Genomic DNA, 25,350 nt, shown 5'->3' on the forward strand with positions numbered 1-25,350 from the left:
AAAGAAATGAAGAAAATCAAAAAAATCAAGAAAATCAAGATTATCAAGAATATCAAGAATATCAAGAATATCAAGAATATCAAGAATATCAAGAATATCAAGAATATCAAGAATATCAAGAATATCAAGAATATCAAGAATATCAAGAATATCAAGAATATCAAGAATATCAAGAATATCAAGAATATCAAGAATATCAAGAATATCAAGAATATCAAGAATATCAAGAATATCAAGAATATCAAGAATATCAAGAATATCAAGAATATCAAGAATATCAAGAATATCAAGAATATCAAGAATATCAAGAATATCAAGAATATCAAGAATATCAAGAATATCAAGAATATCAAGAATATCAAGAATATCAAGAATATCAAGAATATCAAGAATATCAAGAATATCAAGAATATCAAGAATATCAAGAATATCAAGAATATCAAGAATATCAAGAATATCAAGAATATCAAGAATATCAAGAATATCAAGAATATCAAGAATATCAAGAATGTCAAGAATGTCAAGAATATCAAGAATATCAAGAATATCAAGAATATCAAGAATATCAAGAATATCAAGAATATCAAGAATATCAAGAATATCAAGAATATCAAGAATATCAAGAATATCAAGAATATCAAGGATATCTATCAAGAATATCAAGAGTATCAAGAATATCAAGAATATCAAGAAAATCAAGAATATCCAGAATATCAAGAATATCAAGAATATCAAGAATATCAAGAATATCAAGAATATCAAGAATATCAAGAATATCAAGAATATCAAGAATATCAAGAATATCAAGAATATCAAGAATATCAAGAATATCAAGAGTATCAAGAATATCAAGAATATCAAGAGTATCAAGAATATCAAGAGTATCAAGAATATCAAGAGTATCAAGAATATCAAGAGTATCAAGAATATCAAGAGTATCAAGAATATCAAGAGTATCAAGAATATCAAGAGTATCAAGAATATCAAGAATATCAAGAATATCAAGAATATCAAGAATATCAAGAATATCAAGAATATCAAGAAAATTAAGAGTAACAATATTAATATTCTATAACAAGTATTTTAAAAATTGTAGAATAAAAATATGAGCGAAAATTAAAAATATATTAAAATTATTTAAAATTGAAAAAAAGACATTAATTTTTATTACAACTAATTAAATTATTCAATATTTTGTAAATATTAAAAAAATTAAGCCATGAAATAAAAATGGTGCCATTTCCAAATTAGACGAAATGTAGAAATTAAATGTTAAAAATATTGATTGAAAATTTGAAGATATCAAAAGTTTAAAAATATTTTAAAAATTCCACATTGACAAATTCAGAATTGTAAATATTAAAAGAAATTTAACCATACATTATTAAAATGTATAATATTGCAACATAAAAGTTTAATACGCCATAAAAGATCATTTTCAATATTTCAATATTAATTAAATTAATTAAAATATTCTATGTATTATGTAATATGTATTAACCACATAAAAATTATTTAATATTTTGAACAAACTTATTGTTATAAATATAAAAAAACTATTTTTTATGTACAAAACATTGCAATTAATAAGTCAGAAAGTTTTTATAATTATAATATTAATCAATAAAGGTTTGTTAAATGTAATTTAATTTCAACGGTAAAAGCAATCAACGAATTAGCAATTAATTACTCATTTCCCTATAGAAGTGCCAACGACATCCGTCACCCTCCCTGCAAATCTAATTTTCCATCAGAACTTATCCATAAATATTACACAAAAAAGTTGAGAGCGAGTAAACTTCAAAAGCTGGCGTTTCCGCCCGATTTAAAAAGTTTTACCCAGGTAAAATATGTAAACACATTATGACTAACTTTCGTCGTTTCCTCTATCTTTCCCACATTAATAACAATTTCTTTGGCGGAAGCGACTCTACTACCACTTTTTTTTATTGCGAACATAATCCCCCCCAAGTAAATTTGAATAACAGCCGCAGGAATTAAAAGAACGAAAGGGTCGAGTCTGAATTTTAATAAAAAATTAACGCGTTAATTCATTACATCCAAATTTTTGTCCAATTTAATTTTCAATCAAGACAAATGATTCCCTTGTCGTATGATACTATATAAGGCAACTTTATGGTATCTAGTTAGAAACTATTCGTTGATGGCATGTTTTCCTGTAGTGTATACTTTACGAGGGCAACTTTCCCCGAAACTACCCCGAAACAGGCGTAAATTTTTTCACCACCCGTACGGCTCCGGTTACCATTAATGCGGGAAACTTGCTTTCAACCTCATAATCGAAAAAGACACAAAAATGTGCTCCCTTAGTTCGGATCCTTTGTTGTAGGTTGCATCGTAACGATGAACCGCAGAGGCCGTGCCTCTAATTAAATTCACCAACCGGGCCAATACATTTGCGAAGATTGCAAAACTCGGCCACCGGAATATTAATAAAGCCTTTGATTTACCTGTGGGGCGTTTCGCTGTCGACGGTTTTGGCGAGGCTGGCGAACTTCGAGTATTCCATGTTCCTAATGAAGGTGGGATTGGGATTGGGCAGTTTGGCGGTCGCGTCCTCCTGCAGTTTCGTGTCCAAGGACGTGCAGTCGGCGATCGAGTTCGACGACGCCTCGTCCTGCTGACCGCCGCACGATATCGACTTGCTCACTATCAGGCTCTCGTCTAATCTGCAAAGCGAATATTAGCCAGAGATTAATCGCCGTTCGGGACGAGATTTATGCCCCAAATGATCACGATCATTAGTCTTAACCTCCTCGACCGTTTAGTGCTGGGGAATAAAAGCAAATAATACTACATGTTTCGAACTAGTTTGTAAACTATGAGAAATTTGTACATTCTCTCCACACGTTTTAGTTAATAACTGGTAATATACATTTAGTAGGTACTGTTTCTAGAATAAAAGGAAAAAAAGTGTTAAAAGAATGTTTTTAAAATATCAATATTCTTTAAATTATTCAAAATATTATAAATAATATGAATATTTAAATATAAAATTAAGTAGGGATACAATTAATTAAATGAACCGTATCATTTAATTAATTGTTTCTTATTCAATTAATTATACTCAAATATTAAAATACAAAAAATCAATAATTTTATTTAAAAATATACAGATAAAATAAAATATCAATAAAAATAAAAACATCAACGAAATTTAAATATACAATATATTTATTAATAAACTAATAATAATACATTTAATATTTTTAATTTATAAAAACTATTGAAAATATTAAGATGGAATTTTAACATTTTTATAACCATGTTAAAACATTTAAAATATTAAAAAAAAAAAAAATAAATTATTGTAGGACACATACATCAATTATTCAAAATAATATAAGTATTAAAATAAAATAAAATATGCATTATGCAAAATACTCAAATTTTAAAATATAAAAAATCAATAATTTTATCTAAAAATATACAAAAAAAAAAAAATAAAATAACAATAATAGATTTTTTTACTACTATAAAAATATCAAAGAAATTTAAATATTCCAGACATTTATTAATAAATTAATAATAAATTAATTTTTAATACCTTTTAATTAATACATAAATTACTCAAAAAATATTAAATTAAAAAAAATCAATTACTTTATTTAAAAATATACAGAAAAATTAAAAAATCATAAAAATAAAAATTTCAAGGAAATTTAAATATTCAAGATATTTATTAATAATTAACAGTATTAATTTATTAATAAATATATCCAACATTAAAAATTTTTAAATTATACAAACTACTGAAAATATTAAGATGGAATTTTAATTTAAAATATTAAAAAAAAATTTGAAACGATACATATACCAATTATTAAAAATATTATAAATATTAATATAAAATGAATTATGTAATATTTAAATTAAAATTTTCAAAAAATTTTCAGACAATAAGCAGAAAATTTTAGAATTTCAATATTAAATATTTAATAATAATAATTATTATTATTATTTACTTAAAATATTTTACATATACATTAACAAAATAAAAATGATTAATATATCGTATATTAAAAAGAACAAAAATACTAAAAATTATTTAAAAAATTAAATGTTTAAAATAAATTTTAATAGTACCTATATGAATCACTCCAAAAATTCTAAATATCAAAAGTATTATATAAATTTGAATATTAAAAAAACTATTTAAATTATTGATAATTAAATATATATTTTAATACTATTTTTATATCTACTTACAAATATTTAAAGTAATTAAATTTGAATACATTTAATGGCCCTTATTATTTTATGAAAACTGTTTAAATTTAATATTCTTAATGTTATTTAATGATGTGTTTATTATGTATTAAAAATATCAAAAATATTAAAAGATGTAGTAAATATTGAAGAAATTTAAAAAGTTATAAAAATTTGGAGGAAAATATTAAATATATCATAAATCTTCAAAATATTAAAAAAAAATAATAATAAAATATGTAGCATGTTTTATTTAATTTCTATTCTATTTAAATTATTTTAAATATATTATTTATATATTATTATTATAAAATATTATTTAAAAAAATGTAAATATTAATAATATTCTAAACATTAAAAATATTAAAATGTAAAAAACTAATAATATTAATATTATAATATATATCATAAATATTAAAAACTTTATGAAAAAATGGAAAATACTAAAATATTTAAATTTTTTTTAAACAATACTTATTTATTTATTATATAAATATTATTACAAACGTGAAAGTACTAAAAATATATATAAAAATAACATTAAAAATATTAAAATTTAATAATATAATATTCAAGGTGCAAAATATTAAATTATTCAAAACATTGTAAATATTAAACAAAAATAAATCGTTCATTATTAAATTAAACATTTTTAAAAAATTAGAGGAAAAATTCAATATATCAAATATATAGAAACATGAACAAATTGAGAATACTAAAATATTTTACATTAAACGTTTCTTTTTCTGTTCCAAATTATTTTAAATATTTCAAATATTAAAAGATAACTAGAATGTTATTTCAAATAAGATAAAAAATAAAAATATAAATAATAAAAGTATGTGTAGTAAGTAGTTATGCTAAATATCAAAAGTAAAGAATATAAAAATGATATGTTATTATGTTTATTACAATCTAAAAAATAAAATATTATTTCAGATTTTAATTAAAATTTCCAAAAAAATAATCATGAAAAAATATAATACTAAAATTTTTGTATATTTGATTTTTTTTAAATTCCTATTTAAATTATTCAAAATATTCTTAATAATAAAATCTAATTAAAATATTATTTAGATGATGTAAAAAAATTCTTAAAAATATTTAAAAAATTAATATTAAAAATATATTTTTTATATTCTAATTAAATTATTATTAAAATATTTCAAATATTATAATGTATTAAAATATAAAAAATAATAAAATACTATTTCAGCTGTTGAAAACTGAAAATGAAAATTTTTATATTTTTTCCATAAGTTTTATTTTAGTTTTCTATTAAATAAGGTAAATCATAGTTAGCAGGTACTATTTTTAATTCAATGTGTTTAGAACTTTGTTATTTCATTAATTAATACCCAAAACAGTAATTGTGATTTAGTGTCCATAAATAATACAAAATAAAACACAGTATAAATTCAGGGACTGTAACAATCCATAAATTATATGCACATGTGCGAGTCTATTCTGAACAGAATAAGGATAATTTATATTTACTGTATCCTAAAGTCGAATCTTGTTTTCCGGTTTTCCAAACATAATGCCTGGATGGTTAGTGTTATTATACCACAAAGGATGTTTTCAAGTACAGCTATCAAGATATCAGATTGTATACGGTGTAGCTACTTAAACTGCATATGCACTCAAATATAATGGAAACACTTCGTTAGTGTCGTTTTGAATTTACTGCAGAAATTGTGTATGTAGGTTTTATTTAAAAATATTTAGATACAATTTTTTACTTGTTCTTTGTTAATTTGATGAGTTATTTTGACTTGATTATATACACTCTTCACATTTAACATAGTAAAGCTAATAATTTTTAATGAATAATAACTCAAAATGTAGATAATAAAAAAACTCCATTATTTCATAAAAAATGTCTTTTACATCACCCGATCCATGTTTATCAAAAATTAGTTTATAGTCAAAAATTAATGAACATTTTTACGAAAAAAATTATAAACTACATTAAATTTTACATCCTTTATAATGGATTTCAATGAATTTTTTATTTCAAAAAGACCCTACTATTAAGTTACAGGGGTGAGTTTCCATCTTAAATGGGTCACGCTCTACCTAATAATTAGTTGTATAATTCAAATAAAACTATGACTAAAAACTTAAGAACATTGACAGAAAATTAATAAAGAAACAAAAATGAAATGATGAAAAAAAACTATAATTATTACGAAGACACTTACCCATGACTTTCCCTGATTGCAGACATGAAATGCAAAATGCGAAATTAATACAGATAAGAAAATTTGCATTGTAAATGTGCGTCCACGGCATTAAACCGATCAAGGGATAATTAAATTCAGATGATGTCGTGGGCGGATATGTAATATACATTCATTTTTTTATGCGATTTCGTTTTTATGGTAATTAATATTAATGGTTACATACAATTAATATGTTTGTGTATTGGTTGATTAATTTTACACATGGTGTATTCTGTAAATCTGAATCAGGAAAAATTATATTATTACATTCACTTGTTTAAAAAAGGACTGATTGATTAGTGTAATTAATTTCCTGGATCTGGTTAATTAGAAGAATATAGCTGATTGAATGTATTAGTGAAAATCACTGATTGATCTATGAAACTTACTGATGATATTGTACAAATCAATTATTGGAAATGAATTTCAATGATTTTCAGTGCCAGAGTTTTAACCAAAGTAATCAATAAATATTTACTGAAAATCAGAAGATTTTAGTAAATTTAGAGCATAAGATTGATCACAGGAACTTACTGATATAGAATTTGTCTAATTCAGCAGTACTTCTACTGATAATAGTAATGAAATTGTATAAATCAATTACTTGAAACGAAATGGTTAATCAGTTAAGTTTCAATGATTCTTAGTGACAGAATTTAACTGAAGTAACCAGTAAATAAATACTGAAAATCTGAATTTTTTTAGTAATTCAAATTTAAAAAGTAAAATTAATCAGTGGAACTTCCTGACCAACTGGTAGAATTTGTCTGATTCAGCAGTACTCATATTGATAAAAATAATGAAATTTTCCAAATCAATTACTGGAAATTCTTAGTGACAGAGTTTTAACTGAAATAATCAGTGAATAAATACTGAAAATCAGAAGATTTTAGTGACCCAAATTTGGAAAGTAAAATTGATCAGTGAAACTTACTGATCAATTGGTAGAAGTAGTCTGATTCAGCAGTACTCACATTGATAAAAATAATGAAATTGCACAAATCAATTACTGGAAATGAATTCGAATTTTTTTGGTGATTCAAATTTAGAGAGTAAAATTGATCAGTAGAACTTACTGATCAACTGGTAGAATTTGTCTGAATCAGCAGTACTCATATTGATAAAAATAATGAAATTGCACAAATTAATTACTGGAAATGAATTGAGTAATCTGTTGAATTTCAATGATTCTCAGTGAGAGAGTTTTAACTGAAGTAATCAGTGAATAAATACTGAAAATCAGAAGTTTTTTAGTGACTCAAATTTGGAAAGTAAAATTGATCAGTGAAACTTACTGATCAACTGGTAGAATTTGTCTGATTCAGCAGTACTTATATTGATAAAAGTAATGAAATTTCACAAATCAATTACTGGAAATGAATTGATTAATCACTTAAATTTCAATAATTCTTAGTGACAGAGTTTTAACTGAAATAATCAGTGAATAAATACTGAAAATCAGGAGTTTTTTGTGACTCAAATTTGGAAAGTAAAATTGATCAGTGAAACTCACTGATCAACCGGTAGAAGTAGTTTGATTCAGCAGTACTCACATTGATAAAAATAATGAAATTGGACAAATCAATTACTGGAAATGAATTGATTAATCAGTTGAATTTCAATGATTCTCAGTGACAGAGTTTTAACTGAAGTAATCAATGAATAAATACTGAAAATCAGAAGTTTTTTAGAGACTCAAATTTGGAAAGTAAAATTTATCTGTGAAACTTACTGATCAATTGGTATAATTTGTCTGATTTAGCAGTACTCATGTTGATAAAAGTAATGAAATTTCACAAATCAATTACTGGAAATGAATTGATTAATCAGTTAAATTTCGATGATTCTCAGTGACAGAGTTTTAACTGAAGTAATCAGTGAATAAATACTGAAAATCAGAAGTTTTTTAGTGACTCAAATTTGGAAAGTAAAATTGATCAGTGAAACTTACTGATCAACTGGTAGAATTTGTCTGATTCAGCAGTACTTATATTGATAAAAGTAATGAAATTTCACAAATCAATTACTGGAAATGAATTGATTAATCACTTAAATTTCAATAATTCTTAGTGACAGAGTTTTAACTGAAATAATCAGTGAATAAATACTGAAAATCAGGAGTTTTTTGTGACTCAAATTTGGAAAGTAAAATTGATCAGTGAAACTCACTGATCAACCGGTAGAAGTAGTTTGATTCAGCAGTACTCACATTGATAAAAATAATGAAATTGGACAAATCAATTACTGGAAATGAATTGATTAATCAGTTGAATTTCAATGATTCTCAGTGACAGAGTTTTAACTGAAGTAATCAATGAATAAATACTGAAAATCAGAAGTTTTTTAGTGACTCAAATTTGGAAAGTAAAATTGATCAATGAAACTTACTGATCAATTGGTAGAATTTGTCTGAATCAGCAGTACTCACATTGATAAAAATAATGAAATTGCACAAATTAATTACTGGAAATGAATTGAGTAATCTTTTAAATTTCGATGATTCTCAGTGACAGAGTTTTAACTGAAGTAATCAGTGAATAAATACTGAAAATCAGAAGTTTTTTAGAGACTCAAATTTGGAAAGTAAAATTGATCAGTGGAACTTAGTGATCAACTGGTAGAATTTGTGAGAATCAGCAGTACTCATACTGATAAAATTAATGAAATTGTACAATTCAATTATTGGAAATGAACTGATTAATCAATTGAAACCCAGTAATTTTCAGTGACAGATTGTAACTGAATATTTACTGATAATAGAGAGCAATTAATCGATGAAATATCCGATGCTTCATACAGTTAACGATCAAAAACTTCCAGTTCAAATACTCATAATAAATTATCGGAATTTTTAAAGCAGCGTTCGCATTTATCACAAAAGACGCTCCAGCTGAAGAAATTTTATTGCCGGTCGTGCATTTCCGGCGCATTAAACGTAAAAATAAGCTGCTGCAATATAAATTCGATAAATATTTTAATTGGACTCCATCGAAGCGCAAGTGTTTTTAATTTACTGCTGAAATTAATGTGGGGAAACGTTTTTTTTCCCAACCGATCGGTAATTCAATTATATCCCGCAAAATAATTTTCGTGTGCAGTATAAAACGTAATATTTGTTTCGGTTAATTATATTTTGAATAATCGTGGCTTGTTAATTAGTAGTCAGTCCGTCAGTTACAACGAAAACTTTTCCTTTGTGTACGCGACCTTCAGTAAAAACGGTGAATTTTAATTATAAAGTTATTAACCATAAATGCAACAAGAGTAATAATCGTGGAATAGAGAACGGGAACAATACAGAACAGGAATTTTTAAGTGCTCTTGTTGCGAACAAAGCTTCTGTTGTCGACTACTTAAATAGCTTTTTGACATTCAACTTTTGAATTTTGACCTCTAAGTGCATTTAGCTTTGATCTTTTTTTTTTAATTCGTTTAATTTTCAGTGCTTTTGGGTAATATTGATGTATAAATTTAACCGACAGAAATTATAAATTGATATGATTTCACTGTGAATGTTTTTAATTGAAAAAAACCAACGAAAATCGTTGACTGCGTAAATGTTTGATGAGAAACTCGGCGGAATTCAGCTGAATTTTAAACGGTGGGATAAATTATTTAAAATGTTCTTTTACAAAATTTTTACAAATCACGAAATATTTTATCAAATGGACTTTTGGTTTTAAATGTAAATTTAAATTTAATTACTAAATAACATAATTATTTAATTTTAATTATAGTACACGTAATTTAATTTTTTACTTTTATTAAACAGAAAGAAGAAGAAACAGAAGTTTAATAAGTTTTTTATAAAATCACCTAACGATGTTGTAAATTTATTTATTTTTAATTTTCCAAATGACCAAAGTTATTTGTGACTTAACATACTTCAAAAACTTTTATTTTTACACAAATTAAAATTTATAAAAGCCTTCGAGGTAAATTATGAAAGTACTTAAACCAAACTTTTGAAATTTATCTAAGTGCATTTTGCTTTGAACTTTTTTTTTAGTTGTGATTTTTAGATGTGATTTCATTTTGTATGGGTTTAATTAAAAAAGGTGAACGAAAATCCCTGAATGCATAAATTTTTAATACGAAACTCGATTGAATTCTGTTGAATTTTAACCGATGGTATAAATGTTCTAAGGTATAATTTTTATAAACTACAAAATCCACTTCACAATCAATTGTTTAATAATATATTTTATTGAATATGATTTTATTATTTAAAATTTAACACAAAGAAATTGAAGTACAAAATATTAATGCACCAAATTTCTGTTTATAAAATAATTATATAATTCATTCACCTCAAATTTAGTATTTTAAATTTTGCATAAAGGTTCGTTATACATTAATTTATCATTATAATAGAATTACGCATTAGTACATTTATTTTATTTATTATTAAATTACTCACACAAATTTAACAGATTTGACATATTAAATATTATTTTTTTATAATTAATTTTTAATAATTGAGGAACAATTTAAAATAAAATAATCTCTAAATTATTCATAAAAAAATTTAGATTTTTTTTTATTTATTAAATAATTATGTCTTTCTCCTTAACTAAATTAATTTAAATTTTGTATAAAAGTTGTTCAAATTATATTTATCATAGCAATATTTTTTTGTTAGTACAATTATTTTATTTATCTTAATAAATTTGTTCACACAATTTTAATAGATTCTTATAACATTTAATAGAGCAAAATAATAAATATATAATTTACATTAAAATATTTATGAGATTTGTCAAAATTTCAATTTTGAGTTATAAATTTTTACCAATTTAAAATTTACTCACAAATTGAAAATAGCAGAAAAATATTTAAATAAGGTAAATTTATTATTTCTGGTGTTTAAATAATTATTCAAATCATTCTCTTCAAATATAGTAATTTAAAATTTGTATAAAGCCTCATTTAAATTATATATATAATTACAATAATAATTTTTCTTAGTACAATTAATTTATTTTTTGGTAACCATAATTAAATTATATACACTACTTTAATAAATTGTTTGTTATAATATTTAATAGAGAAAAATAATAAACATTTAATTTATATTAGAATATTTATATAATCACTGAAAGATTTTTCAAAATTTTAATTTTGAATAATAAATTTTTACTAATTTAAAATTTTCTCACAAATTAAGAGCTGTACAAAACTTTTTAAAAAAGTTAAATTTTAATTAGAGGCTGAACATAATTCCGTATATTTTTTTTAATTAATTTGTAATAATTAACAAAGAATTGAAAAAAGAAACTTATTTTAATGATCGAAATGACCACAAATTATTTTAAGCACAGCTTAAAATTTATAAAAGATTTTCCTGTATCATTTAGTTTTTCAGAAAAATTTATATTATGAAATTTAAATTTTAATTAGAGGTTGAACAAAAGTACGTAAATTTTTTTAAATTAATTTGTAATAATTAGCAAATAATTAAAAATCTGTGTACAATTTAAAATTTATAAGACTGAGATAATTTATGAAAATATTTCAATTTAGCAAAAACTCTGCTGTCGAACATTGTTCCTAATTTATATTTATTACTTTAAAAGATATTCCTGTATTATTTATAAACAAGTTTCTCAGAAAAATTTATTATTTCTGGTTATTAAATAATTTTTAAATCACTCTCTTCAAATATAGTAATTTAAAATTTATATAAAGCTTTGTTAAATGTATTAATTGTTTACACAACTTTAATAAATTCATTGTTATAATATTTAATAGACAAAAATAATATAGATTTAATTTATATTAAAATATTTACATGATTACTGAATGATTTATCAAAATTTCAAATTTTAAATGATAAATTTTTACCAATTTAAAATTTGCCTACAAATTTAAAGAAGTACAAAACTTTTTAAAAATGTAGTTGTGTGTTATAAACTGATCATAGTTTCGTATAGTTTTTTAATTAATTTGTAATAATTAATAATAAATAATTAATTGTAAATTTATTTTCTTTTAATGAATGAATTTGTAACCACAAATTATTTTAAGCATTAATATCTGCGTATAATTTAAAATTTATGAAAGACTGATACAAATTTTGAAAATACTTTGCTGTCGAACTTCGTTCCTAATTCATATTTATTACTTTATATTATTTCCAAAGAAGTCTTTCAAAAAAATTTAATATTTATAGTTATTAAGTAATTATTCAAATCATTCTTCTCAGATATAGTAAATTTAAATTTTTTATAAAGCTTCATTTAAGTTATATTTATCACTAAGATAAATATTTTTTATTAATATAATTTTTTATTTATGGTAATTTACAACATTTTAATAGATTCTTTGTTATAATATTTAATAAAGAAAACTAATTTAATATTTATATAATTACTAAAAGATTTTTCAAAATTTCTTGAATTTTAAGTTAATTTTACAAACAAGTTAAATTTTCAAGGCAGAACAAAATTTTACAATTTTTTTCAATTCATTTTTAATAAATAACAGATAATTTAAAAAAATCATCGCAAACTATTTTAAGTACTAGCGTCATACAGATTTTTTAAAATTTCAGTTTATTTTCAGGACAACAAAATTTTACATTTTTTTCAATTAATTTTTAATAAACATTAAACAATTTAACCATCACAAACTATTTTAGGCATCAGTATTTTACGTAATTTAAAATTTATAAGACTGAGGTAAAGTACATAAACCTATTATAAACCCTTATGTGGTTCCCCTCTAATTGAAATTTATTACTTTAAAGACATCTCTAAATTATTTATAAAGCATTTTCACTCTGAGAAGATGTGTATACATTCTCCAACCGTAATACATAATTTATACATTTTAGAGCCTAAAACAACATTGAAATGAACCAAAACGACATTCAAAGGCTACTCACTCAATCGACGGCGGCACCGGCAACTCCTTATCAAATCCATCCTTCCCCAGCAACCAATAAGTAACCATCATCCCTTTGCCCTTAATCTCGGTCGGTCCCCTGGACTCGATGTGATATCCACCGGCGTGCTCCAGATACGCCTTCGTCGCTTCCGACATGTGTATCCTCCATGCGGCCCCTTTAACAATCAACCCGTTACACCAAGCACGACGTGCCCGTGCCAGACCCACAAACCTGTTGATTCCATCCGCGATGCGGTGTTCACGGTGTCGCCGAAGAGACAATACCGCGGCATCGTCAGCCCGACCACACCGGCACAACAGGGTCCGGTGTGCAACCCGATCCTCAAACGCAACGGGGTGCCGGGCAGGTGACGGATCCGGAACGTGCCGCTTTGGTGCAGGAGATCCAGGGCCATTGTGGCGACCTGCAAATCAATAGTTTTTCGTGCCGGTTGATTTGACAAAAGGGCGACAATTATTCCCGGCCCGTGCCGGGCAAATCGTCGAGGAATGATTTCCATTAATTAATTCACCGTTCGAATGGCGACTACTTAGGAGCCCAAGATTTATCTGGGGACGGGGGTGTGGACGATTTTATTCAATTACCGGGCTTTTTTGTATGTGCAGCACGTCGCTAAGTTCCCGTTCGAGTACCTGGATGCCGGTGTTAAGGGCAAGAATGCCACGCTTAAAATTTTATTACGTGCAAGTAAAATTTGATGACATAAAAGCGTTCCGGCCATAATATCCTACATCGTTTCGAACCATCTGATGTTTTAAGCTTCTGGTTTTAACGTGTGGTGTAGTCACATGATGATATTTTATGACGTGCAATAAAGCCATAATTTTTAACTGTATTTATTAGATTGTCAGAAAAGTTATTGAGTTTTTTGTTGTTTGGTTTGTTAGTGATGAATATTCGGTCCAATGCTTAATGTGTTGATGTGGGGTGATATATTGTTTTAAAGCATTTGTTTCACTCTATGTAAGTTTAGTCAAGATTTTGAATAAAGTATGGATAAGGAGCAAATTCGTACAATTTCCTTTTTGCACTTCATAGCCAAAAAGCCTAAGTATTTTATATATTGGTCCTATGTCTTAATTAAAAAATAAATTTAAATGTAATTATTAAATTTAAATGTAATTTAAATGTAATTATTAAATAACATAATTACTTAATATTAATTATAGTACGCGTAATTTAATTTTTTACATTTATTAAACAATTCTATAAGTTTAATAAGTTTTTTATAAAATCACTTAACGATGTTGTAAATTTATTTATTTTTAATTTTTCAAATGACCAAAGTTATTTGTGACTTAACATACTTCAGAAACTTTTATTTTTACACAAATTAAAATTTATAAAAGCCTTCGAGGTAAATTATGAAAGTACTTAAACCAAACTTTTGAAATTTATCTAAGAGCATTTTGCTTTGATCTCTTTTTTAGTTCAGTTCTTTCAGGTAATATTGATGTATACATTTATGCGATGGAAATTATAAATTGATATGATTTCATTTTGTATGGGTTTAATTAAAAAAGGTGAACGAAAATCCCTGAATGCATAAATTTTTAATACGATTGAATTCTGATGTTGTGTTCTATGGTATAATTTTTATAAACCACAAAATCCACTTCACAATCAATTGTTTAATAATATATTTTATTGAATATGATTTTATGATTTAAAATTTATCACAAAGAAATTTAAGTACAAAATATTAATCTTCTAAATTTCTGTTTATAAAATAATTATATAATTCATTCACTTCAAATTTAGTATTTTAAATTTTGCAAAAAGCTTCGTTATACATTAATTTATTATTATAATAGTATGATGCATTAGTACATTTATTTTATGTATTATTAAATTGCTCACACAAATTTAACAGATTCTTTGACATTTGAAGAACAATATAATATAATATAAATATATTAAATATATTAAATTATTCATAAAAAAATTTTTAGATTTTTTTTATTTACTAAATACGTCATTCTCCTTAATTATATTAATTTAAATTATGTATAAAAGTTTGTTCACACAATTTTAATAGATTTTTATAATATTTAATAGAGGAAAATAATAAACATATATTTTACATTAAAATATTTATGAGATTTGTCAAAATTTCAATTTTGAGTTATAAATTATTTCCAATTTAAAATTTACCCACAAATTGAAAATAGCAAAAAAATATTTAAATAAGTTTATTATTTCTGGTGTCCACTTCAGAATCAATTGTTTAATAATATATTTTATTGAATATGATTTTATTATATAAAATTTATCACAAAGAAATTGAAGTACAAAATATTAATGCTCTAAATTTCTGTTTATAAAATAATTATATAATTCATTCACTTCAGATTTAGCATTGTAAATTTTGCATAAAGCTTCGTTATACATTAATTTATCATTATAATTGTATTATCTATTAGTACATTTATTTTGTTTATTATTAAATTACTCACACAAATTTAACAGATTCTTTGGACACATTAAATATTATTTTTTTATAATTAATTTTTAATAATTGAGAAACAATTTAATATAAAATAAATATTATTAAAATATATCTCTAAATTATTCATAAAAAAAATTTTCAGAATTTTTTTTATTTATTAAATAATTACGCCATTCTCCTTAATTATGTTAATTTAAATTTTGTATAAAAGTTGTTCAAATTATATTTATCATAGCAATATTTTTTGTTAGTACAATTATTTTATTTATCTTAATGGATTTGTTCACACAATTTTAATAGATTCTTATAATATTTAATAGGGGAAAATAATAAACATATTTACATTAAAATATTTATGAATTTGTCAAAATTTCAAATTTGAGTTATAAATTTTTACCAATTTAAAATTTATCTACAAATTGAAAATAGCAGAAAAATATTTAAATAAGTTAAATTTATTATTTTTTGTGTTTAGATAATCATTCAAGTCATTTTCTTCAAATATAGTAATTTAAAATTTGTATAAAGCTTCATTTAAATTATCTTTATCATTACAATAAATAATTTTTATTAATACAAATAATTTATTTTTTGGTAACCACAATTAAATTGTATAAACTACTTTAATAAATTGTTTGTTATAATATTTAATAGAGAAAAATAATAAACATTTAAATTACATTAAAATATTTATATAATTACTGAAAGGTTTTTAAAAATATCAATTTTGAAGTATAGATAAGGAGCAAATTCAACACTGATAAATGACAGAATATAACACCAGCTCAAATATTTTAGATAAATTACTTAATATAGAGATAAGTCTGTTATTATTATAATTAGACTTATCATCTTCTTTGAATACTGAGGTAATTTTGGCAGTTATCCATATAGATAGATTAGAGAATTTTCATTTATTCCGATCCCTACAACATTTTCTTGGTGACAAAAAATATCATCTGACTCTGGACCTCATGTCCAGCACCCCGGAGTTTTATTCCACGTTTATAAAGAAGCTTGTTTCTCATTGGCAAAAATGTATTGATACAATTGGTTGTAATATTTACGGTGGTGCAGATCATAGTTAAAAGTTTACAACAGTGAAATTTTTAAACAAAATCGGATAACACATCAATGAATCATAAAATGCATTCGCATGGATTTAATTTTAATTTGTGCCATTATTGCCTGCACCGTTCGTGACTGTAAAACGTTTGTATCTCAATAAACGTCAACTAACGCGTAATTCTGTCGGAGGTGTGTGTGTTCATTTTATTGACTATCAATGCAAATTAGTCGTTAATTTTGTCGCAATACGTTTCGCGAAATTGGAAACTGCAAATTATTACTTCAATTAACATTATTTCCAATCAGTGCCGCGTCAGCACCCATCATCCAGTCGTACTTATTAATTAATTTTAAAAAATTACAATTCCTCTCACGCAACCGTTGAATTAATCGCTTTAATTGGTAAACAACATAATGCAATGTTAACAATCCCGCCAAATTGAATTAAATCTTAATTGAAATACACGTTAGTAGCATCGTAAATAATCGAATGTGTATTAAATTTGCAACACAATCCAATCGGACCGGAATCGAAGGACGGTAATGTGACCGGGTTAAATTGTGTCATATTGGAAAACACACCCAACATTAATTAATATGACACGCATCGATTTTTCATTCGAAAACTGTTTTAATTAACTGAATTTTCGGGTTGTTTACACCCGCACATTTTTTCGATCAAATGAATACGAATTTATAATCGACATTAATTTTTATCAATCAGGTTGGAAATTGAACTAACTTTTCTGTTTGATGTTTTGAGTAATGAATGCATTTTTTTATTGACATTTGTTTTATTTGCAAATACAAGGTGTAAAGGTTCTGTCCCTCTTTAAAAACATGCAATAAATAATTAAATATATGCTTTTAATATATTAATATGTTCTATTTAAATTTTGTTCATAAAATTTCATTAATTTTAATGAACCAGAGATAAATATTGAATCAGTGATTTTTAAAAATTCTCTATAAATGAAAGTAACTGTCAGATAAAATTTAATTTATATATTAAAAAATAAAAAAAAAAATATAAAATCCAAAAAATATTTATTTCAAACAAATAATATAATTCAGTTTAGTTCAAATGTAAATTATCCATAATATTAATAAACTGGAGGCAAAAATTTCTAAATTCTTAGACAATTTTTCAAAATTATTATTATAACACGTTAAACAAATTTATTTAAATAAATTGGAATACTTTTTTTTTATGAATTCTCAGATATAAAATATATTTATAATTAAATAATTAAACAAAATAAATTTCAAATTAACCAAAAAATGATCAGTTTATAAAAATATCTGATAAATAATTTAAATAAACTACTATTAAATCATAAAAAAACTATTTATTTTTAGGTGATTTTTCAAAATTGTTTATATGAGTAAACAAAAAATATTAAATTAATTTAAATAAAAATTTGTATGAACTGTTAGACAAGAAACACATTTTTCACTTATAAAAAGTAATAAAAAATAATTTTAAAGCAACAAAAAAATAAGTATTATAGATTAATAATAATAAATAATAATTATAAAATAATTTAATCGTAATAAACAATTTATTTCAATTTAATTTTGATGTAAATTTTTGTTAATTTGAGAAATACATTTTTCACATTAATAGTAATAAAAAAATAATTTTAAACTAATATATATTATCCTAACACATTTGATTGATTTTAATTAAATTTTTTGTTGCGCATCCACCATTTTTACAACATTTGTTAAAAATGGCGAATGCGCAATCAATCCAATAATTAGTTACTATTAAACAAATTCTAAGAATAAGTTCGTTATATTAAAAGTAATTTATTTTATCCAATGTTAGATCCATTTTTTACAGGTACTATTTAAATTTTTTTAATTAATCAGTAAAGTAACCTTTAAAATACCATAAAAAATATGATTTTCATGTTTAATAAATGTTTAAACATCGTGAATGCGCAAATAAATTGTATAATTACAACTACATCCAAAAGGCAATTAATTTTATGTTTTTAAATATCTTATCCTAATTCATTTGAATATTTTAATGAAGTTTTTTATTTCGCATCCACCATTTTTACAACTGTTGTTAAAAATGGCGAATGCGCAACAAATCCAATAATTAGTTACTATTAAACAAATTCTAAGAATAAGTTGATTATATCAAAAGTAATTTATTTTATCCACTATTAGATCCATTTTTTACAGGTATTATTTAAATTTTTTTAATTAATCAGTAAAGTAACCTTTAAAATACCATAAAAAATATGATTTTCATGTTTAATAAATGTTTAAACATCGTGAATGAGCAAACAAATTGTATAATTACAACTACATCCAAAAGGCAATTAATTTTATGTTTTCAAATATCTTACCCTAATTCATTTGAATATTTTAATGAAGTTTTTTTTCGCATCCACCATTTGTACAACTTTTGTTAAAAATGGCGAATGCGCACAAATCCAATAATTAGTTACTATTAAACAAATTCTATGAATGACCTGATTATATCAAAAGTAATTTATTTTATCCACTATTAGATCCATTTTTTACAGGTACTATTTAAATTTTTTTAATTAATCAGTAAAGTAACCTTTAAAATACCATAAAAAATATGATTTTGATGTTTAATAAATGTTTAAACATCGTGAATGCGCAAACAAATTGCATAATTACAACTACATCTAAAAGGCAATTAAATTTATGTTTTCAAATATCTTATCCCAATTCATTTGAATATTTTAATGAAGTTTTTTGTTTCGCATCCACCATTTTTACAACTGTTGTCAAAAATGACGAATGCGCAAAAATCCAATAATTAGTAACTATTAAACAAATTCAAATATTTTAAATAATTACTTATATAACTTATAATAATTTATAAAATATTTTAATTGTTATAAATTTATCGTTAATTTCAACTAAAGACAAAAATTAGTCCATATTTAGGTGAATTTTTAAAATTATTTATATATTTAAACAAATTTGTATAAACGCGTCTAAAAAATATTTTGAATTAAAAAGTATAAAGAAATAATAATAATTTATATTGTTTTCCTAAAAACTCTATTATAAAATAATTATCTACTAAATTACAAAATAAAATTTAGTTGAAACAAATACTTCATTTCAATTAAGTTCAGATATAAAATTTTGTGTATTTCAATAAAATACATATAAAGATCAAGTAATTTTTAACTGTCAGATAAGAAAACTATTTTTAATACTAAAAAGTATTTTTAAAACTTGATTTTCAAATAACAAAATTATCAAAAAATATTTATTACTGTATTTATTACTGTCACAATGAAAACTATAAAAAGAGACATTTCAAACTAGCATAATTAGAAGTATATAGAAATATCCGGTAAATATTTTCAATACTACCAATATTAATATTAATTTAAAATAAGGAAATTAATTGAAATTGAAAAACTTCAATCTTGAATTAAATACTATTAAGTTATAAAAATGATTTTGTTTATTTGTAATAAATAGTTTAATTCACTTTAGTAATTTAGTAATTTAATTCATTTTAGTAAATTTTAATTAAAATAATTGAAAAATATCAATAGTCAAATAGGAAAAATATTGGCTATAGTTAAAAATATTAATTAAAATTAAATTTCAAATAAATCAAAAGGACCATATTATTATTTTTAATATTAATAATAGTTGAAATATAAATTATAACTAATTTTTGCAAATATGTTATAAATTGAATAAAAAAATCAATTTTTAATTTATTTTAATTTAGGATTAATAATTTAAGTTCATTTAATTTAGATGAACATTTCATTAATGTTGTGTTTAATTGATATATTTTATAAATTCATTGTTTAATTAAATATTATTAAGAAAATTTAATAGACAAGACAAGAAGTTAAAAACAAGTAACTTATTGTTAGTTATTTATTTAAATGATTACCAGAAGGAAAGAAAGTGTAGCTTTATTTACCGCTTATTTTTCATCTCGCATATTCTCCACAGTGTACGTCGGGGATTAAGTTGAGGTAACTTAATAAAACAGAACGGCGAAATATTAGAGACACTCTTTAAAGTGCCATTGGGGAAGTAATTGTGCGCTTCAGTAGAACGACGTCGACGTTCTTTATATTTAATAAAGTTATACAGATCCAATGTTTTCTCGTGAAACTTTACGTCGTCACAATGGCAAAGTAGGTGGATGTTGCAATTGCAACCCTTAACTCCATATATTGGGTTATAAGCGTTCACTGCACGATAATTAAAGCCCTGTTCTCGTGCACCGAAACTTCTGTATCGCCAACTTTACAAGCTGCACAAATAACAAGTTATTGGCAAGTTACATTAACGACTAATTGGCTGTAAGTCGCCATTCTCCCGGGGGGATGTTTGTTTAATTAATTGGGGTTCAAGATTCATGCATCCAATTAAAAATTGCTAATAGTTACTTGTTCGGCGTGATCCGGTATTCGTACGGGCAAACCGCCGACGACCATGTAAGCGTCGCCGATGGTCTCCACTTTGTAGACGTTGTAAGCGTTGATGGTGGCATCGAAGCACGTGTAGAGATCGTTGAGTAGATCGACCACTTGGAACGGGGTCGAATGGGCTGATATGGTTGTGAAGCCGACAATATCGCTGAAGTAAATCGTCACTTCCTCGAACTGCTCCGGATCCACCGGCATTCCAAGCTTCAACTTTTCCGCAACGTAACTGAAATCGTAAAGTTCCTGATTTTATATTGGGTTATTTTTATTTAAGGATCTGTAAAAGAAACGGTTTGGAATTGAAAGGAATTTATCTTTGGATGTTCCACATCGTGACTCCTAATGGAAAGACTCTTTAGAATTGTTTCACAGACATAGTCAAATCTTGTTTAATTATATCTTGCTTCGTTCTGTGAATAAAATTATTGTAAACATAACTTTTAAAATGTGGACTAGAATGGTAATAATTAAATTTAAAATTTCTTATACACCCAATTAACCTTCTTTTTTAATTATCTAATTTTTATTGACAGTGAAACTTTTAGATATAATAATAATTTTGAATACATGATAGATTTTTATATAACAAGGTTTTTTCTTAATTTATTTCAAATTAATTAGATTTGAAATAGAAATGATTTGGTTTCTTTACCTAGAAGTAGTTTTCCTCTTTTTACCAAAAGATATTTACTAACTTCTTTCAAATTATTTATATATAAAATAAAAATGTCTTCCTTCCTTTATCCAGAAGTTGCTTTCTTCTTTTAAATGTATTAATAATTTTGAATACAAGACAGTGGAATACTTTTTCTACTGGAAGGTGTTTTACCCACTTCCGTCAAATTAATTAAACATAAAATAGAAATGTCTTCGTTCCTTTAGACAGCAGCAACTTTCTTCTTTTAGATTTACTAATAATTTTGAAAATATGACAGTGGAACTCTAAACTTTTTCTACTAAAGTGTATTTTGCTAACTTCTTTCAAATTATTTATATATAAAATAAAAATGTCTTCCCTCCTTTATCCAGAAGAAGCTTTCTTCTTTTAGATGTATTAATAATTTTGAATACAAGGCAGTGGAATATTCTTTCAATTAGAAGGTGTCTTACCCACTTCCTTCAAATTAGTTAAATATAAAATAGAAATGTCTTCGTTCCTTTAGACAGCAGCAACTTTCTTCTTTTAGATTTATTAATAATTTTGAAAATATGACAGTGGAACTCTAAACTTTTTCTACTAAAGTGTATTTTATTAACTTCTTTCAAATTATTTATATATGAAATAAAAATGTCTTCCTTCCTTTATCCAGAAGTAGCTTTCTTTTTTTAGATGTATTAATAATTTTTAATACAAGACAGTGGAATACTTTTTCATCTAGAATGTGTCTTACCCACTTCCTTCAAATTAATTAAATATAAAATAGAAATGTCTTCGTTCCTTTAGACATCAGCAACTTTCTTCTTTTAGATTTATTAATAATTTTGAAAATATGACAGTGGAACTCTAAACTTTTTCTACTAAAGTATATTTTACTAACTTCTTTCAAATTATTTACATATAAAATAAAAATGTCTTCCTTCCTTTATCCAGAAATAGCTTTCTTCTTTTAGATGTATTAATAATTTTGAATACAAGACAGTGGAATACTTTTTCATCTAGAATGTGTCTTACCCACTTCCTTCAAATTAATTAAATATAAAATAGAAATGTCTTCGTTCCTTTAGACATCAGCAACTTTCTTCTTTTAGATTTATTAATAATTTTGAAAATATGACAGTGGAACTCTAAACTTTTTCTACTAAAGTGTAATTTATTAACTTCTTTCAAATTATTTATATATAAAATAAAAGTGTCTTCCTTCCTTTATCCAGAAGTAGCTTTCTTCTTTTAGATGTAGTAATAATTTTGAATACAAGGCAGTGGAATATTCTTTCAACTAGAAGGTGTTTTAACCACTTCCTTCAAATTAATTAAATATAAAATAGAAATGTGTTCGTTCCTTTAGACAGCAGCAACTTTCTTCTTTTAGATTTATTAATAATTTTGAAAATATGACAGTGGAACTCTAAACTTTTTCTACTAAAGTGTATTTTATTAACTTCTTTCAAATTATTTATATATGAAATAAAAATGTCTTCCTTCCTTTATCCAGAAGTAGCTTTCTTCTTTTAGATGTATTAATAATTTTTAATACAAGACAGTGGAATACTTTTTCATCTAGAATGTGTCTTATCCACTTCCTTCAAATTAATTAAATATAAAATAGAAATGTCTTCGTTCCTTTAGACATCAGCAACTTTCTTCTTTTAGATTTATTAATAATTTTGAAAATATGACAGTGGAACTCTAAACTTTTTCTACTAAAGTGTAATTTATTAACTTCTTTCAAATTATTTATATATAAAATAAAAGTGTCTTCCTTCCTTTATCCAGAAGTAGCTTTCTTCTTTTAGATGTAGTAATAATTTTGAATACAAGGCAGTGGAATATTCTTTCAACTAGAAGGTGTTTTAACCACTTCCTTCAAATTAATTAAATATAAAATAGAAATGCCTTCATTTCTTTACACAGCAGCAACTTTCTTCTTTTAGATTTATTAATAATTTTGAAAATATGACAGTGGAACTCTAAACTTTTTCTACTAAAGTGTATTTTATTAACTTCTTTCAAATTATTTATATATGAAAAAAAAAATGTTTTCCTTCCTTTATCCAGAAGTAGCTTTCTTCTTTTAGATGTATTAATAATTTTGAATACAAGACAGTGGAATACTTTTTATTCTAGAAGGTGTCTTACCCACTTTCTTCAAATTAGCTAAATATAAAATAGTCTTCGTTTTTTTAGACAGCAGCAACTTTCTTCTTTTAGATTTATTAATAATTTTGAAAATATGACAGTGGAACTCTAAACTTTTTCTACTAAAGTGTATTTTACTAACTTCTTTCAAATTATTTATATATAAAATAAAAATGTCTTCCTTCCTTTATCCAGAAGTAGCTTTCTGCTTTTAGATGTATTAATAATTTTGAATACAAGACAGTGGAATACATTTTCTTCTAGAAGGTGTATTACCCACTTCCTTCAAATTAATTAAATATAAAATAGAAATGTCTTCGTTCCTTTACACAGCAGCAACTTTGTTTTTTTAGATTTATTCATAATTTTGAAAATATGACAGTGGAACTCTAACTTTTTCTACTAAAGTGTATTTTACTAACTTCTTTCAAATTATTTACATATAAAATAAAAAAGTCTTCCTTCCTTTATCCAGAAGTAGCTTTCTTCTTTTAGATCTAGTAATAATTTTGAATACAAGACAGTAAAATATTCTTTCTACTAGAAGGTGTTTTACCCACTTCCGTCAAATTAATTAAATATAAAATAGAAATGTCATTGTTCTTTTACACAGCATCAACTTTCTTCTTTTAGATTTATTAATAATTTTGAAAATATGACAGTGAAACTCTAAACTTTTTCTACTAAAGTGTATTTTACTAACTTCTTTCAAATTATTTATATATAAAATAAAAATGTCTTCCTTACTTTATCCAGAAGTAGCTTTCTTCTTTTAGATGTATTAATAATTTTGAATACAAAACAGTGGAATACTTTTCCTTCTAGAAGGTGTTTTACCCACTTCCTTCAAATGTCAGTGTTCTTCTACACAGCAGCAACTTTCTTCTTGTAGATTTATTAATAATTTTGAAAATATGACAGTGTAACTCTAAACTTTTTCTACTATAAGGTATTTTTCTTTTAAATTATTTATATAAGTAGTTTTCTTCATTTAGATATAATAATATTTTTGAATACAAAACAGTGGAATACTTTTTCTAGTGGAAGGTTCGTTCCTTTACACAGCAGCAACTTTCTTCTTTTAGACAGTGGAAATCTAAACTTTTTATACTAAAAGATATTTTACTAACTTCTTTCAAATTAATTATACATAAACTAAAAATGTCTTCCTTCCTTTATCTAGAAGTAGCTTTCTTCTTTTAGATGTATTA

General features: G+C 24.0%; 1 protein-coding gene across 1 annotated transcript in view; it reads right to left on the reverse strand.

Moving 5' to 3' along the window:
- LOC109600478 (retinal guanylyl cyclase 2) overlaps positions 1-25,350 on the reverse strand; it is a 176,264-nt gene that overhangs the window by 5,567 nt on the left and 145,347 nt on the right. Inside the window, exons 12-16 of the mRNA XM_049966423.1 lie at positions 21,304-21,568; positions 13,576-13,768; positions 13,342-13,519; positions 6,435-6,446; positions 2,472-2,690 (exon numbers count right to left, since the gene is read on the reverse strand). Coding sequence (XP_049822380.1) covers positions 2,472-2,690; positions 6,435-6,446; positions 13,342-13,519; positions 13,576-13,768; positions 21,304-21,568 — 867 coding nt within the window. The remainder of the gene's footprint in view (positions 1-2,471; positions 2,691-6,434; positions 6,447-13,341; positions 13,520-13,575; positions 13,769-21,303; positions 21,569-25,350) is intronic.

The sequence above is a fragment of the Aethina tumida genome, chromosome 4 (genome assembly GCF_024364675.1).
Source record: "Aethina tumida isolate Nest 87 chromosome 4, icAetTumi1.1, whole genome shotgun sequence".
NCBI classification, from domain to species: domain Eukaryota; kingdom Metazoa; phylum Arthropoda; class Insecta; order Coleoptera; family Nitidulidae; genus Aethina; species Aethina tumida.